Source organism: Brachyhypopomus gauderio, chromosome 6 (assembly GCF_052324685.1).
Source record: "Brachyhypopomus gauderio isolate BG-103 chromosome 6, BGAUD_0.2, whole genome shotgun sequence".
NCBI lineage: Eukaryota > Metazoa > Chordata > Actinopteri > Gymnotiformes > Hypopomidae > Brachyhypopomus > Brachyhypopomus gauderio.
This window is the reverse complement of record NC_135216.1, coordinates 16,015,230-16,032,301: the sequence shown is the minus strand read 5'-3', so window position 1 is coordinate 16,032,301 and position 17,072 is coordinate 16,015,230. Positions and strand designations below refer to the sequence as shown.

Sequence of the window (17,072 nt, the reverse complement as noted above, 5' to 3'; positions counted from 1 at the left end):
ACTGGCCCACGTTCGCATCCTGCCGACGGACCGGGCTCACAGAACTGGCATGCCGCACACAAACGGGCCTTAACCTCGCTAAATCCTCTCTCTTCCAATAGGACGCCAAGCAAAGAGGCAACAATACATCAGGCTGACATCATTTACTTTTCTTGCCCCTCCCTTTGCCCCTCCCCCTCCCAGAATAACCCCACCCCTGCTGCGCGACGCAAACAAAAAAAAACTCAGCACTGCGCCAAAAAGGTCAGTCCTGCCCCAACCAGCCAGTGATTAATATCAGTCAAGGAATCTCTCTCCGAATGCTTCACACAAATGACCTGTGATGCGCGTGCTCTCTGCAGAATGTTTGCTGTGAGGACCGTGCTCCCGAACAACCATCAATTCAGTTTAATGTCATTGCAAACAAGTCTGTGGTATTTGACATCGCTAATTACATTTCTTCCCCTTTTCTTGACTCAGACCCCTGGGAAAGCGCCAGGGTGGAACAACTCCCTGAGGCACAACACACAGGCGCACAAAATCACTGCACCACACTTGACTGTAGTAGCGATTACACTCAGCTCCATTACTTACCAGCCAGCAGGCACAGTTGTTTTCACTTATTTACCTACTGTATCTCACTTGAAGCCACAGCAAACGTACCATATCCATAAACCTGTAATGGAGAAAAAGGAAACGCTACACTCTTTCAGATGAGAGCTGCAGACTTAATTTAATAATGGTTTTATTGGATGATACAGAGGCCTGTGACCAGCCTGCTGTTAGGAGATACATTTTGGCTGAGGTAGAGGATCCCAGCTAAACTGTCTACACCCTGATCCATGGAACATAAAGAAACCTGATGTTGTGTTTGCACGTGCTTGTGTCTTGGCATGAGATGGTGTGGCCATAGATTGATCTTTCCCTTTTGTGGCTATGATCTCTAACACCATCATCAGGTCTATTACAACAACTCGCAAGCACCAATCACTGTGATATGTGGTGGTGGGCTTCCTGAAAGCTTTGCTTACAGATTCATTACAGGCTTGAGAGGCAGACAGAGCACTCGAGACCCCTGCCCTGCGCTCCAGAACCACTGCGCGGTAAATTTCAGTTGGAGCTGGCATTAGCCTTCTGGAGGAGGCTTTCAGAAAACAGCCTCCCATAATTCACAGCAATGTGGTGTTTTTTTGTTGTTGGTGTTTTGTAGTTCCTGTTTCAATCCACCGATTCACTTCTGTAAACATAGCAAGGACACAGTGGATGTGAGGATGATGATGAGATGGGGGGTGAGGCAGGCTGTGCCAGAACCGCTCCTTCTGAGACTAAGGTGCAAGGGTGCATTCACAACTGCACCATGCTTATTTCGTCTGGCTGTGAGAGTCTCCATAGGAAGCAAAACCCAGCGCAGCACACAGGCACGACTCCGTCACTCTGAACACGGGGTGACAGGATAAGGGGGCTGCTCTGTGATTCCAGCTACGTGCGACGTTCTCCACCTGAGGAGTGATCCAGGCTTTTCTGGCATGTTCCCCGGACCGACGTGCTGAGCCCCCCATGGCCAGGTATAGTGCACATAGTGCACATAGTGCACGGTGCACAAGCTGCTCCGCAGTGTGACTAACACGGCGTGAGCCTGGGGACGCCTCGCTCGCTGCCTCCGCCTGCAGTGCAAACACAGGCGGAGCCCCTGTGCTTATCAGTGCCAGAGTTGAGTTCGGAGGCGGCGTGTTCACTGTAGCACTGGCTTGCTTAGTGGGGTTTTTGTGTGTGTGTGTGTTTTTTTTCTTTTTTCCTGGGTGAACGTTGCCTTGGTTACAGGAACCACAGCCTGCTGCAGCGGTTTGAATGGTGCGCGCTCGTCCTTGTGCTCGCTCAGGGTCTCGTTACAGAAGCTCCCAGTCAAGTGGGAACTGAGAGGCCTTCCATCACCACCAGAGAGGTGACGTGGGGTCACAGCACGGAGAGACTACACCCTCACCTGAAGACCCTAGTGGCTAACCACACATGCCTCACTCAGCTCAGTGACCACTGAAGTGTCTTTTAAAATACAGAAGGTAATACAAAAATGTCAAAAATAAAACTATCATATCAGTTTCTCAGAGTCAACACTATGTACAAAGTTACTGTCTCATAAACATAATATAACTTTTCTAAAATCAGCCTGCTCAGTTTGTACTCTGATAGTGATTATTGTATTCCCTGAGCACGGGACACCCTGGCATGTTTGTGCTTTCTTCACACACAAGACGGCCTTCTTTCTTTCTTTCTTTGGCACATGCAGCTTTGTGAACCACTTAATATTAATGTCTGCTTATGTCCCATTAGGGAGCAAGATTCAGTATGTACACAACAGTCTTATTAATAGGTAATGATAGTTCATTCTTCATAACGGGTGCCCTGTTATAACCACAGGCAGACTGTAAACCAGTATAGGTCTATCTTTATGATGAATAAAGAGCAAGACGTTTGGGCCAAAATGCAAAATTAACAAACCATAATAAAACAGTTGCAAAAGTCACTGACTTTTGCCACAATATATTTCTGAAGATAAACTGACCATAAACTGACAGAAACGCTGCAAGCCAGAAGCAGGGCTTGTCACGTCCATAAACATAATGCAGCTGTGGCACGCAGAGCAAATACCACATGGACAATGAGCAGACGAAAGACGAAACCCGGGCGGCTCAAACGTTTAACTTGAACTGTCAGCTGCAAAGCCAGACTGGAGCCGTATGAAGTGAGGAAGAGAACCAGGGCCAGTCCGCCTGTAGACGAAACTGCACCTTTACATAAACACTGTTCGAGGCAGTGTACAGGAAAACACCTTTGCAGTAATCGCACAAGGATAAAGTGATGCAGTGTGTTTGTTACCCTCAACACTGCATGCAATCGGAGATACAAATGCTTCTGACTACCTGAGCATGAAATAGAGCTTTGAGAATACTGGTGAAGGCTGCACTCTCTGCTCTATTCATTACTTTTCTATTGAGGTGCAAAACGAGCTTGGTCAGATGTTCCAGCACACGATTCAGTTCAAGCAAGAACGTTGTGGCGTTTTCCTGTTGTTCCTTTGCATTTATCACTGCTCTGCGTATGAACCTTTTCTCTGAACCGATTCACAGCCATTGTTTGCTGAAAGTAGTTCCTAAATAGATATCAGCACAGCTAACACAGTCTGCGCTGTAAGGTATGGAAAGGCACCAGAATCCTACATGTACACATGCCTGCATGTATGAGAAAATGCAGCCATACACTGATAATCCAGTTTCCTTAGTGTGCAGCGTTTAGAATGCCTACACCAAAATAATACATCAACATTGACATAAATAAGAACACAACTAAAATTGCAACTCAGCAGTACAGCACTTGGTCCACAATGACCAGGAGATTTATGCTGTTACAGGGGCTTAGCATATACTAGTATATACTAGCATAAACGCTCTACAATGGCACTGATAGATCAGATACCAGTGTGCTTGGACAAACCTATTGCTACAGGAAAAGAAATTTCTCTGCACTAATTCAAAAGTAGCAGTCATCCCAGAATGAGCTGTTTTCTTCAGTTCCACAACAGACCTCATTTGAGTATCTTGGGGAAAAAGTCTTCTTTGATGTTTCAGCTCCCAGTGCCCATCTATTTTAAAATTGTAGTAGTTGTGATGCGTTTCCCCATCCACTGTGGGCTTTGATCTGACTGTTCAGACCTCACCTTATCCACACCAATGACGCACAGACATTTCAGCGGCTGACACACATAGCAAACCAGATTCATGCAGTCAGTCCATCACTTGAGATGTTGTTTTCCACCTTCTCCTTGAATGTGTGAGGCCTCGCATTTTTTTCGGGACCAAATCCATAACGTCTTTCTCAGAGCAGGGCGGGAAGACCTGCCCCCTGTTCTGGGAGAAGATCCAGCTGTCATTACAACTAGGAATGATAATTTGAGCCTCTCCTTCCTTTTAAAAGGTTCAGTTACAAGGCAATCAAACAGCAGGCAGAGCAATTCAAATAAGCTTAAATGTAAGTAATGGTAATTGTAATTGTTTAATCTATCTATTTCCACAGTCCAGTGCTTTAAATCACTTTTAGTCAAGCTAATGTAAAACAATGCAATATAGAACATTTAGCCGAAACAGAGTGACTGTTGGTTGTAAAGATTAACACCCTGTAATTCCTAGTATGTAAACACAGCAGGAGCGTTCCTGTCTTCCTTCATACACTTTCACAAGTTTTAAATACTGCCCCTGATTTGACTCTCCTCCATTACAGAAGTCCAAAACAAGTGTGACAGGCCCTCCACGCCCAGGAGAACACTTCATAACAGAGTCTTCAAGGTGAGATTATGTCGTAAAGCCTCCGTCAGCACACCATAGTGGCTTTGCCTCATATTTCACTCGCTTAAACAACTATAGCCTCATTTCTCGCAGCATGGGCCATGCCCGAGACGCAGAGAACTCCACTCCGCATGCACGTTCCACGCAGTGCGATGCCAGGACGCAGAACGCACAAACAATAACACTGACTCGGTGTGGCGCCGGCAAGCGAACGCGGCGTTTACACCACGGGGGAGATTTATTTCCGCGATACCTCGCATTATAGAGCGCGCCAGCGCCCGCCTATAATTTACCTAATTAGGAAGCGATTCCCATCGTTTGCACAAACATGTGCTCGACAGGAAATAACAAACAGTAGTGTGCTTTTTGTTACTGAGTTTATTATGGCCCACTCCCGTGTGAGAGTGTGTGAATCTTAATGCATGTAAAAACTGTCCATTCTGCTCTGGTTCACTGGTCTTTGGGCATTTACATGATGTGCTGACAAACCCTGAGCTTGGTGAGGGTTCAAGGTAACAGAAGGTTTATTAGGGACGCTTGAGCCACTTTCACATAACATTGGATAGATATTATAATGAGGCTGTACAACTGATAACTATAACTAATATAGCAAAGACAACACAAGCTGGATGTAGTGTTAAAGAGAGAGAGAGAGAGAGAGAGAGAGAGAGAGAGAGAGAGAGAGAGAGAGAGAGAGAGATATTTCTGCAAATCTAAAACTTTTGTTTCTCAGGACTGTCCCAGCTCCACTCTGCCCAGTCACAGAATCCTGAATTCACAGAATTTACCAAGAGGTGCTGTATGAACAACTGATCCTCCCACCATCAGGTATCACAGGCACTGGACCTCACACCTGAAAGGACACTGGTTTACAGTCCTCATTCCTGAGTCAACCAACCCATTTGTGGTGGGGCCAGGCCAGTGACCATTGGGATGTGCTGGCCCATATGTGCATGACAGGGGGGTGTGTACCAGAACTAGACTTCTGCCTAGACTGGCATGTAAATACAGTTGCCCTGTTGAGCAGCTGCACTCACACAGCTGACTGTGGTTCCTAGGTCCGGGTGGCCTGGAATATAGTGTTGTGGCACTCCCCCGGCTGCAGGCATGCCCCTCAGAGATGCTCTGCCACCTGGGTGGCCCTGTGCTCCCCCAAACACACACACACACACACACACACACACACTTCATACCCCCCTCCTAAATCAGTCACAGTGCATGAAATGTTAGTCCTACAATTTCATTAGTGGAGTTCTATAAGAGCTCTACAGGCTGACTGTGCAAATGTATGCGCTTGTGATGACAGCTCATCAAAACATGGACTGGTGGAGTATAAGGTGTATGCTGGCGGGGTGTATGGGGAGGTACTGGTGGAGTATAAGGTGTATGCTGGCAGGGTGTATGGGGAGGTACTGGTGGAGTATAAGGTGTATGCTGGCAGGGTGTATGGGGAGGTACTGGTGGAGTATAAGGTGTATGCTGGCGGGGTGTATGGGGAGATACTGGTGGAGTATAAGGTGTATGCTGGCGGGGTGTATGGGGAGATACTGGTGGAGTATAAGGTGTATGCTGGCGGGGTGTATGGGGAGATACTAGTGGAGTATAAGGTGTATGCTGGCGGGGTGTATGGGGAGGTACTGGTGGAGTATAAGGTGTATGCTGGCGGGGTGTATGGGGAGATACTGGTGGAGTATAAGGTGTATGCTGGCGGGGTGTATGGGGAGATACTGGTGGAGTATAAGGTGTATGCTGGCGGGGTGTATGGGGAGGTACTGATGGAGTATAAGGTGTATGCTGGCGGGGTGTATGGGGAGGTACTGGTGGAGTATAAGGTGTATGCTGGCAGGGTGTATGGGGAGGTACTGGTGGAGTATAAGGTGTATGCTGGCGGGGTGTATGGGGAGGTACTGGTGGAGTATAAGGTGTATGCTGGCGGGGTGTATGGGGAGATACTGGTGGAGTATAAGGTGTATGCTGGCGGGGTGTATGGGGAGATACTGGTGGAGTATAAGGTGTATGCTGGCGGGGTGTATGGGGAGATACTGGTGGAGTATAAGGTGTATGCTGGCGGGGTGTATGGGGAGATACTGGTGGAGTATAAGGTGTATGCTGGCGGGGTGTATGGGGAGGTACTGATGGAGTATAAGGTGTATGCTGGCGGGGTGTATGGGGAGATACTGGTGGAGTATAAGGTGTATGCTGGCGGGGTGTATGGGGAGGTACTGATGGAGTATAAGGTGTATGCTGGCGGGGTGTATGGGGAGATACTGGTGGAGTATAAGGTGTATGCTGGCGGGGTGTATGGGGAGATACTGGTGGAGTATAAGGTGTATGCTGGCGGGGTGTATGGGGAGATACTGGTGGAGTATAAGGTGTATGCTGGCGGGGTGTATGGGGAGGTACTGGTGGAGTATAAGGTGTATGCTGGCGGGGTGTATGGGGAGGTACTGGTGGAGTATAAGGTGTATGCTGGCGGGGTGTATGGGGAGGTACTGGTGGAGTATAAGGTGTATGCTGGCGGGGTGTATGGGGAGATACTAGTGGAGTATAAGGTGTATGCTGGCGGGGTGTATGGGGAGATACTAGTGGAGTATACAGTGTGGCACCGATGAAGTATAAGGTGGGGTTAAGAAAATGGTGTTGGATTAATTTATGGTGTAGTGCTGGTGAAGGAAATAGCTTGGTGATAACGGAGTTTACAGCAAAGAGCTTACAGCATGGCACCACACAGATGGAGTTTGTAGAGTGCGTTCAGTTATGCTTCAACAGGGCTACTTATGCCAATGACTTTACAAGAGCTTTTTCATCACACGCATAAAATGAATAATCTCCATGAGCGTATAGGAAGTATATAGTAACATTAACTGCTGCCAAACACGATCGTCTTTTAAAAGTCTAATAGGTGCCCACTGTGGTAAAGCCAAACTCAGAGATGAGCAAGAGGTGAGCCGGCTCTCGGTTCCTTCATGATACGTCACCGTCCTTGGGTCTCTAGTGCTTGTGCAGAGTGTGTGGGCTGTGTGCTCTGCATGGGCTGCTTGGGCACGGAAGCAGGTAAGCAACACCGAACTGACGTTAGTGCTGCCACGAACAGCCTCGTGTGAGCTAATGTATTCTGTGGGACATGCAGCTGTGTCATCATCCGATCCATTAAGAGCTACTCTATTGATCATTTTTTGAGATAAGCTAAGTGTATGTGGACTTCTGCCTTTACAAACATATATTTAAAAGTAATGGGACAGAAGTCACATCTCTAAAACAGGCCATTTGGTATGCAATTACGCTTAAGGTCATTTTGAAACCTTTTAGCATATAAAAGTTTAAAAAGGGGTGGTCTGTGGTCTGGCAAATGAAACCCGCCTTGGTGTGTGATAATCAAGATCCATTATACCTGCTGAGAAGGGGAATGAGCATCTACAAATGGCCTTAAAAGAGGCTGTTTAAACCCAGGAGAGGTCCTGTGATAGTCCATCCAGACCTGTCTCACTGGTCCAGAGTGTCTCACGCGGCCAGCTAGAAGCAAAGTCATAACGTGACAGGCCAGAATGGGCACTGAGTGGGATTTGTAAGCATTTGGACTAAACACATAATTATGATTTTAGTGTTTGAATAATGTGCCACCTCAAAACAATTTATGGCCAAATAAAACATGACCATGGTGTGATCGCCATAGTGCATCTCCACTGGGGGCTCTTGCTAAGTAACCTAAGAGATCACCTCATTTTGAGCATTCGTGATTACTAATACTGAAGGTCAACACAGCACCACAGACACCAAAATAATAAATAAAATAAATAAAGCTCACTTATTAGTAAAACTGCACATTGCCCACAGAAAGTACACCTACAGGACATTCTGACTTCAACTACAAAACGGTACAGTCGTGGAGTCAAGGTAATCAGCAGCACTTAGGACAGAGTCCAGAAGGTTCTGCTGACCCCTGGCCACACCCCCTCTCACAGCCTAAATCATGAATAATGAATGAGATTGAGTCAGCAGTGCACACACTGGCAGCATGGAGGAGTGATGCTCTCGCTCTCATAGCGTGAGGCATGCCCACGACTGTTGCTTGGCAACCAGGTAATTCCTAGTAAGTGCCTCTACTCAGAGAAATCCCCCTTATCCTATAATTCACCAGGATCCCAGAGCCTCCCTCATCCTGCTAGCCATATATGGCGAGGTTATGGAGGTCGTCTCCGTAGCTACATGAAAAACCGCTCTTCTGCATCATCAGTGGTTTTTTTAGAAACAACACCAACACAGAAATGATGACAAAAGTAAACAGGTTCACAGCACATAACTGCACACTGGGTCATGGGGCTGGTTCTGTCTGCTCCAGATCCAAAAGCCCAAAGCAGCAGGTTCACATCCCCAGCCACAGGATGCCAAAGACAAAGGACACCATGACATTCTCATGTCCCTGCCTTTCCACTTCACTGGGTCGGTGCCCCACTGAAGAAGACCTTTAGATTTAGTAAAACATTTCTAAGACACACAAGGGCCACATAAAACCGATAACACAACATCTCGTTTGGAATTTAAAGACACTTGTAATTCCCATGTAAACACAAAATCACCAGTCTGGAAAATGTAAGGTAATCTAATTGAAGATAATTAATAATTTTTACTCAAACCTGAATATATTCTCTGCACTGTTATTCCTAGTGTGAACTATAATTCCGCTGGAATTCCTTCCACCATGAGATCGACCTGCAGCTTTCTTTTACGAAAAACCCTGCAGCATCCCAAAAAGGTACCAACTCAGCTCAGGATCCATGTACACTTTCTGCTTCACCACATGTGTACCTCCCCATTGTAGCCAACACAGCTGTAACACTACAGGTAACACAACAACACAACAGTAGCACTGGTAACACAACAGTAACACTGCCCCAATGAAGTAACAGTAACATCTCCAATGAAGGGTTGGGTCATGTGTATGGTAACACCTCAGTAACACTGCAGAGCCCTCCAGTGTGGAGTTGGGCCATATGTATAGTAACTCCACAGTAACACTGCAAAGCCCTCCAGTGTGGAGTTGGGCCATATGTATAGTAACTCCACAGTAACACTGCAAAGCCCTCCAGTGGGATGGCTATTTAGGGTAACACCACAGTAACACTGAAAAGCCCTCCAGTGGGGTGGCTATTTAGGGTAACACCACAGTAACATTCCTTTGGGGTGGCTATGTAGGGTAATGCCACAGTAACACTGCAAAGCCCTCCAGTGTGGGGTTGGGTTGTTATAGGAGGTATATTGCAGTAGCACTGCAAAGAGTGTTGCCTTCACAGACAACCCTCCTCGCAAGCTCCACGCAAGCCTGCTGCCTGCATTGCCATGACAACCCCTGCTACGGCTGACGAAGCCCTCACTGACAGTGTCTGTTTTCCAGCACGCTCTTCATTTATTCATCAGTTTCTTCTTTCATCTGCCATGGAGGATGCAGAGAACGTGGAGCACACATGCTTCACCTGGGTGAGTGATGGTCCATCCGTCCACCTGAAGGCCCACGATAGGTCAGGTGGGCAGAACATGGGAGAGGTGCACCACAAGGCTTCCTTTGCCATCTATGACATCAAGAGCCTCCCGCAGAACGCAGCCGCAGAACGCAGCCGCAGAACGCACACACAAACACCAGAGTTCTTATTGTCAGCAGCCTTTTCAGATTAAGATGTAATTTCACTGATTCAGGAAGATAAAATCCTAATAAAGAATGCATGAATAAATAAAACCATAGATGCAATCCCCAAGCTCAAGCTGAAAGGTTTGGACAAAAACTGTTCAGCTCTTTGTGGCTCAAAGCCTAAATAGAACTTTGATGCACAAATGTATTGAAATTTATCTCCTTCCATGAAGACATGGCTATGAGTGAATCAGAGGTTCCATACAGCACGACATAGAAGGATTAAAAAGGAATATTCAATGCAAGAAACCACACAAATATTTTTTGTGAAAACTGATTGCACCTTGTGTCCCACCAAAGACGTTATCACTGTTCTCTTGATGTCAGCAGGAGCAGAAATATATTTAACAATTCTAGGAGGCCCACCTAGGGCTTCATTTATGCAGGAGAATGTGACATGAAAAAAGAACAAAAAAGGCAGGATTTTGGGACAGAAGCAGGACTACCGAACCAGAACTACAGGCCCAGGACTACAAAATCTATATCTTATAAAATATATAAAATCAAACTACCAGGATGTAGCAGTCACCATAGGATGCCAACTTTATCTCGTAACAGTTAATTCTCACCCAAGTAAGTGTAAACAATTATCTAATAATGAAGTGCAACTAGTAGACAACTCATCTTTATCCCAGTGTAATATTTGTTGGCTTCCCTCTGTGTAAGAAAGGAGGCACAAGCAAGAACAAGCTAGAAAACCAGGCTAAAAGTGTCATGATTCAAATTCTTCATAAACCGATAAGCCAATTATAAAAGTGATTTTACCCTCAGAACTACTTGCTATCTCTGTCTGATCCTGACATCTGGTTGACAGCTCTGAGCAGACAGTCATCTGTTGTCTAAAGTCACACTGCCCAAGACAACAGCTGAATCAACAGAGTGACGAGACATCTCAGAGACACGACCCCTGTCATCTGTGGTAGCTCGCAACAACCACGCCCCCCCTCCCCCCCCCCCCCCCCCCCCCACCACTACCACCACCACTCACCCCACCCTCAGCACATCAAGCTGCATGCAGAGCCACCACAGTGCCTAGACTTCACCGGCATAAAAGGCAGAAGCACTTTTAAAGCCATTTACAATAAGCACTTCTCACCACAGTGGTCCTAGGACATCCGGAGAGTTTTGAGGCACTTTTGAGGTATGAAGTTCTAAACAAAAAAAAAAAAGAATAAACGCTCTTTGAACAAAACTCTCATACGAGCGGTTGTTGGCTCCACAAAAGGTTTTTCTTTGTTATCGAAAGCTCCTGTACTGTATTGTGCTTTTTCGTTTGGCGCAGTGCTGAAATACCCCATTGCTTTTGTAAGGACGCACTTTATGTTTACTGCACTTTTTAAAATGGCACAGTGGAAAAACAGTTCATACCCCCCTTCATGTTTTCACATGGCAGAAACTCTTTCCACCCCAGGATCGACCAATCCTCACTGGTCATCTTTCCCTCAGGGAGGTCCATGGCAACCTCTGTAGTTGCCTCCTGTCGCCCACACAAATGCCAGCCTCTATGTCCCCAGTCTATGTGTATGTCTCATAGGACCCGGGCCGTTTGACACTGTCCAGGGCAGCTCTTAAAATCAATGGCCATTTAGCTTTTCAATTATGTCTTTGCTTCTCTGTCTTTTGTTTATAACCGTCGGCAGATAATAAATCTGTTTTGCTGAAGTCTATTTCACCACACCTTATGCTACCCAATCGATATCCACTGAGACTCGCAGTAGCATGGAGGGTCTGACACAGAGGAAATACATCAGGACCGGCCTGCTAAACACATTGTACAGAAGGTTGGCAGAGGTACATCTTGGCACTTACTTCTTTTCACTTTTGTCTGTTATTAACTTCTACATTAAAGACACCAATGCAGACATAAATTCAATACATACCGCAAAGCATGTGAAATTATTATATTGTAAAAACAATATACTGTTTTAGAAAATAGTTCAAGTAATCCATTGTACTGCAAAACAGTTTTATGTTCTCGAAAATAAACTATACTGACGAAACTTAGACAACAATAACAGCAGTAAATTCTCAACAACAGTAAAGTCTGTCTTGAGCAGAAAGGACATTTTCAAAGTTTCTCATATTTCTGGGAGATCAGACTGCCACCTACAGCATTATTTCATAGCTTCATAGAAAAGCTTAAAGCATAACCTGTCCCCGAAATCGCGGTGCCGTCTTATCGTTGCGTACGGATGTCACTGGTGTCGTTTCAAGATCATGTATCAATGTCTTAACACCAGCACGTCGCAAAAATGCCAGTTATCATTTCAACACACCTTCCTCCAATTTTCAGACCTCGGAAACACGTTAATAATTGTGGTCAAGGCTTGACCTGAAGTTCATTTATGTCCGCAATTGTCATGTTTTTGCCAGAATATATATATATATATATATATATATATATATATATATATATATATATATATATATATATATATATATATATATATAAAAGAAACAAACAGAACTTTTGCCGTTTCGCTTTCGCGTGCAGGCTGCCTGCGAAGCCTCGAGAAGTCGCGCGGCTATCGCACCCGCACATCTGACGTCATTAAGATGCCAGGGAAAGCGCTGCACGAGATGGCTATTTGCAAAGGCCTCGTTAGTTCCGTGTCGTTGGTCTAAAAATGGAATGAACAAGAAGCCTAGGGGTATACAGAAAGTCTACTTTTGTGAATTTAATCCTTCAACACGTCCCTAATCATTGTGTTTAGCTGTTACTGATCCCATCTATTCAAAGGTTTACAACTCTTAAATCGTTTGGCTCTTTTATTTAATTGCACTACTGCGCTTTAGGCTAAAGCACCAACGAAAAATCGTGCGATGCTCCTACCGTTAAAAACTAACGAAGGATCAGCTGTTTCACTTTGGTTTCACGCATTACGTAGCAAACGAGATGCGAACTTGAACCATAAAGTGTGGTGTGCTTGCATTCCTAAAACCGAGACACATTTGTTCCTCTGTGGTGTGCCCTGTGTGAGCTTCCAGACGCGCGCGCCTGCTGAGATTCCACAGACTGTTCGCTCATGGCGCCCGAGCGCACGCTGCCAGCACAGGCTCTCTTTGTTTTTGTGGCGATGCTCAGCTCGTGACCCCGCGCGCATCGCCAGACCTGCCTCTCCTGCGCCGCCAAATCAGCTCATCTACTTCACAAACACATGCTTCCGTTTAACGATTGGGACTGCGAACGGCACGGAGGATATATCCTGCGTTACGTAAAACAGCATTACGTTAAACTGGTTTTGGTCCAGGGGGACAATTTGGTTGCCAGAAAGAAACGAAAAAAAATACTTAGGTACAGTCAACTTTTTATCTGCGTATTAAAAAGCCGACTCAGACTTTGTCTTTACAAAACGCAGCCACACAATTTGTATTATTTACATAATTTAACCAAACCAAGAATTCTCCATCCATTTACAGGATACGGGCATTTTCTGACACACAGGACTAAAAGCACTTGACGAACACTACGTACAGTACTACACTAGCGTCTGCATTTCACAGCCGGAACACTGAATGATGCTGTTGTGGACCAAGAGGACCTCTCCCTGGGGCCTTCACACAACATGTGCCACGACACCACCACGACTCCACACAGCGTGGAGCCTCCATCTGCACACGTACCCACTCTTTTTACCACTTAACATGCATTTCGGACAAAGCCTTAATTGTAAATGGAATGCATGCACGTAAATCCTAGACATTTGTAGGGCTACTGAGAGCTAACAACTCTGTTCAGTTCAAAATGTGATCATTAAACAGCAACAGAGTATGAAAGAATCAAATGATTGGCAGTAGTACACACACAAAAAATGACATGCCCAAAATATAAAAATAAATTAAGCAAAATATGGCTCTTTTCTGTCCTTTGTAAATATGTAAAGACATTGAAGAAACTCTGTATCAAACCACATTAACCAAAATAAAGTTCAAGTAGTTTTGCTTAATGAAATACATCCAACCTTTCCTTTGAGATGAGCTGTTTAAAAGCACCATCATCATAACTCTATTTGCCAAAGTACACACTTGAGTTCTGAGAAATTTATAAAATTAAAGATTTATAAAAACAAAGATCATACATCTTCTCATTTGATACTCATATATCATATATTGCATAACTTATACTGCAGGGCTTTCCTCCAAACATTAACTGTACAGAACTAAAAGTAATAATAACAATGACTAAAGATAATATAGAATGTGATCTCTAAAAATTCTGTGGACGGTTCTTTTATAACATTGAATTGTAACTGACTGTGTCACTCCCTTGAAGTCACAACCAATATCAAAAAGTAACTTGAATAACAGATCTGACAAGACAAAAAAATCATCAAAAGGATCAAAAATCCATTTCTAAATCTGGGGCCAAATGGCAGAGAAAATTGATAATACATATGACCTCTAACCACTGAAAACTATTGATATGAATGACAACTGACAGAATACCTGTCCGTTTCCAGAATCCAATATTGCCATTTATTGCTTTTGTTGCTGATTAAGGGTAAAAACAATGAACAGATGTCTTTTTTTCTTCTTAATATTGATTGCAGTCAGCTAACTATCAGTAAGGTGATGCACCAGATATCTCCATTTCTTTTTTTGCTGCCATCTTCCTCAATGTTTCAACCAAGTCGTATTCTGTGCTTTCTAAACGACGGTAGCACTGATGGTACTGCATGCTGAAATACCATTCTGGTGCTGCAGTTCAATCACAACAACTCCTGACATACGACCAGCTACAGCTCAGCATAGCATCGCACAGCTCAGACAGGCAATAAAAATAACAAAAATCACCAAGCCTTACAGCTCCAGGTACTGTTCCAACTGGTGCTGTCTTTGCCCCCAATAGGTAATGACAGCTACGGCAAATTCATTAGAAGTATGTGTACAAATCACTGATCACTAATTGTACTCCTTAAAACTGTCACTCAACAGAAAATCAATTTCCTAAGCACCATGCAAAATAATGTATCTATTTAAAGTGTAAGATGGGTAAGATCGTCATGTGGGAGTTAATTGTGTATTCACAACTATGAATCATGGATACACTGTTTGAGATGATCTCCTTCTACACTATAAAGTGGAACCTACAGTGAGCATGTTCTGTGTCGTACTTCAGAGAAGCTCAGTGTCAGGTTCCTCGACTGCAAATTAGGCTATTTATAAAGTGGTGCACTTAATTGCAACATTACCAAGAGAATGGATCACTGGAACATACACACCAGTGGCAGAGGGAACAACAGTCCTCATCTGTTGAAGTGTCTTGTCAAAATACACCTACTTGATGAACAACCTAATGGCCATTTTAAATTATTTCACCCTGCGATGCAGTTCAGTCTATTCTCGATAGCACATTACATCCCACAAAAAATGGCTACGACATTTTCAAGAGTGCAAAACTTACTAAATGCAAGTTTCTCCCAAAGGTAAAAATGGGTATTCGCAATACTTAGGGCGGATGTTATTATATATATATATAAATTATTAATTAATTAATGTGGGCAGATATGTAAAAAGTGTATTATTCATGAAAGAATTACTATGGGTTTCACAATATAAAATAAAACGTCAGTTTACATAATCAAATTGGAACGTAAACGTAAAATCTTTGCGGACAAAGGATATGGATTACAAACCACCCGGAGACACCAGCTACGTGGCCGAGTGGTTTGTTTGATGCAGAAGAACACAACCGGCGCGAGCGCCGGATAGGGGGGCTGCTCCTCCTCATCCGAGACCAGATCCGGTGTTGGGTCGCGACCACCGGACCCCTGCGCCTGAGAGATCTCGGGGCCAGGAATCCACGTGCGGCCTTTTCCCTCCTCATCCTCAATATCTTCACCCTGACCGGGCGCCCGGTACAAAGCTGATATCGGAACTCTCACCTCTTCGCTCTCCGAGTAGTGAAAGTGTTCTCTCCCCTCGCCATCAGTCATGATAAAGCGTCTGGCAATGATATCCTACAATTGCGAAATTAAGTCAAAGTCAGACTGACAGGAGGTAGCTTCAGAATACACGCAAATAACCACTTCTAAAGGGTCCATTGCGAACTGCACGAAACGCTTCAAGTCGCGCATTACAGATTGTTTGATCGTTTATATGAATACGGTCGATAAATTATCATAAAGTGGAAATTTAACTGACATGTATGTATTTATTTTTGCCCATAGAGAATAATGCGCAAAGCCGTGACGTGAACAATAGCGCCTTAGACTGGTGCGCTACAAAAGAGCATAACGTAAAAAGAATCAAATAAAACACTTTAAACTTCCTTATGTAGTTTAAGCAGTTAAAGTAAAAGTAGGCAATGTTACCTTATAGGTAAGGAATTGAAGGTTCCCATAAGCATCTCCTTCACTTTCAGTGGACCGCAGACAAATCCTTTCTGTAGATGGTCTGTTTCCCGTTATAGTCCATTTGCTTTTTCCAAACGCTGTCTCTACCTCTTAACAGTGCGTTAGTCCAAAATGTATTTAGAATGAAGAATTATCAGCTGTTCAATAACATAAAATGTGAAAATATATTTGATGTTACTTTTTGGAAAATGCCGAATATTTACACAGTCAGATATTCAGTCGGAAGACCGCAAACAGGTTTGGTGCGTGTGTGTTGCTCGAGATCCTCTCTTGATCTGACACCCAAACTTCTGTTGTACCGGGAGCGCGAGCACGTGACGCCTCATCCGAGACCGAAGCTACCGAAACCGTAAAAGTAGCGCGCTTGCATTATTTCAAACACTACACACTGGGGGGTTTGTCGTTGTTTAGACTCTTGTTCATTACATTATTAACCGCTCGGTCTGCGGCTTATTTCAGCACAATAATCTGTTTTATACCGTACCGATAAAGTCCAACGCCTTTTCCTTTGTAAGTAGTCTCAAATGTTCGGGAAGAAATGATCAAAGGGGAGACATCGTTTAAATCATCGACCTACTGTCCATAATGGATTTAATGGTGCCATTGGAAGAAGAGGAAGTATGAAAATCAATAAGCAATATAAATCTCAGGGCCTATATTAAATAGTGTAGAAATAAACTACATGTTTAAAAGCCCATAGGTACTATGAAGTCGAAC

The 17,072-nt window shown here is 44.4% G+C and overlaps 1 protein-coding gene across 1 annotated transcript in view; it reads right to left on the bottom strand.

Moving 5' to 3' along the window:
• Positions 1 to 16,771, bottom strand: part of cacna1ha (calcium channel, voltage-dependent, T type, alpha 1H subunit a) — a 69,038-nt gene extending 52,267 nt beyond the window's left edge. The window contains exons 1-2 of the mRNA XM_077009147.1: positions 16,314 to 16,771; positions 15,626 to 15,959 (exon numbers count right to left, since the gene is read on the bottom strand). Coding sequence (XP_076865262.1) covers positions 15,626 to 15,935 — 310 coding nt within the window. The 5' untranslated portion in view covers positions 15,936 to 15,959; positions 16,314 to 16,771. The remainder of the gene's footprint in view (positions 1 to 15,625; positions 15,960 to 16,313) is intronic.
• Between the last annotated feature and the right edge of the window lie 301 nt (positions 16,772 to 17,072).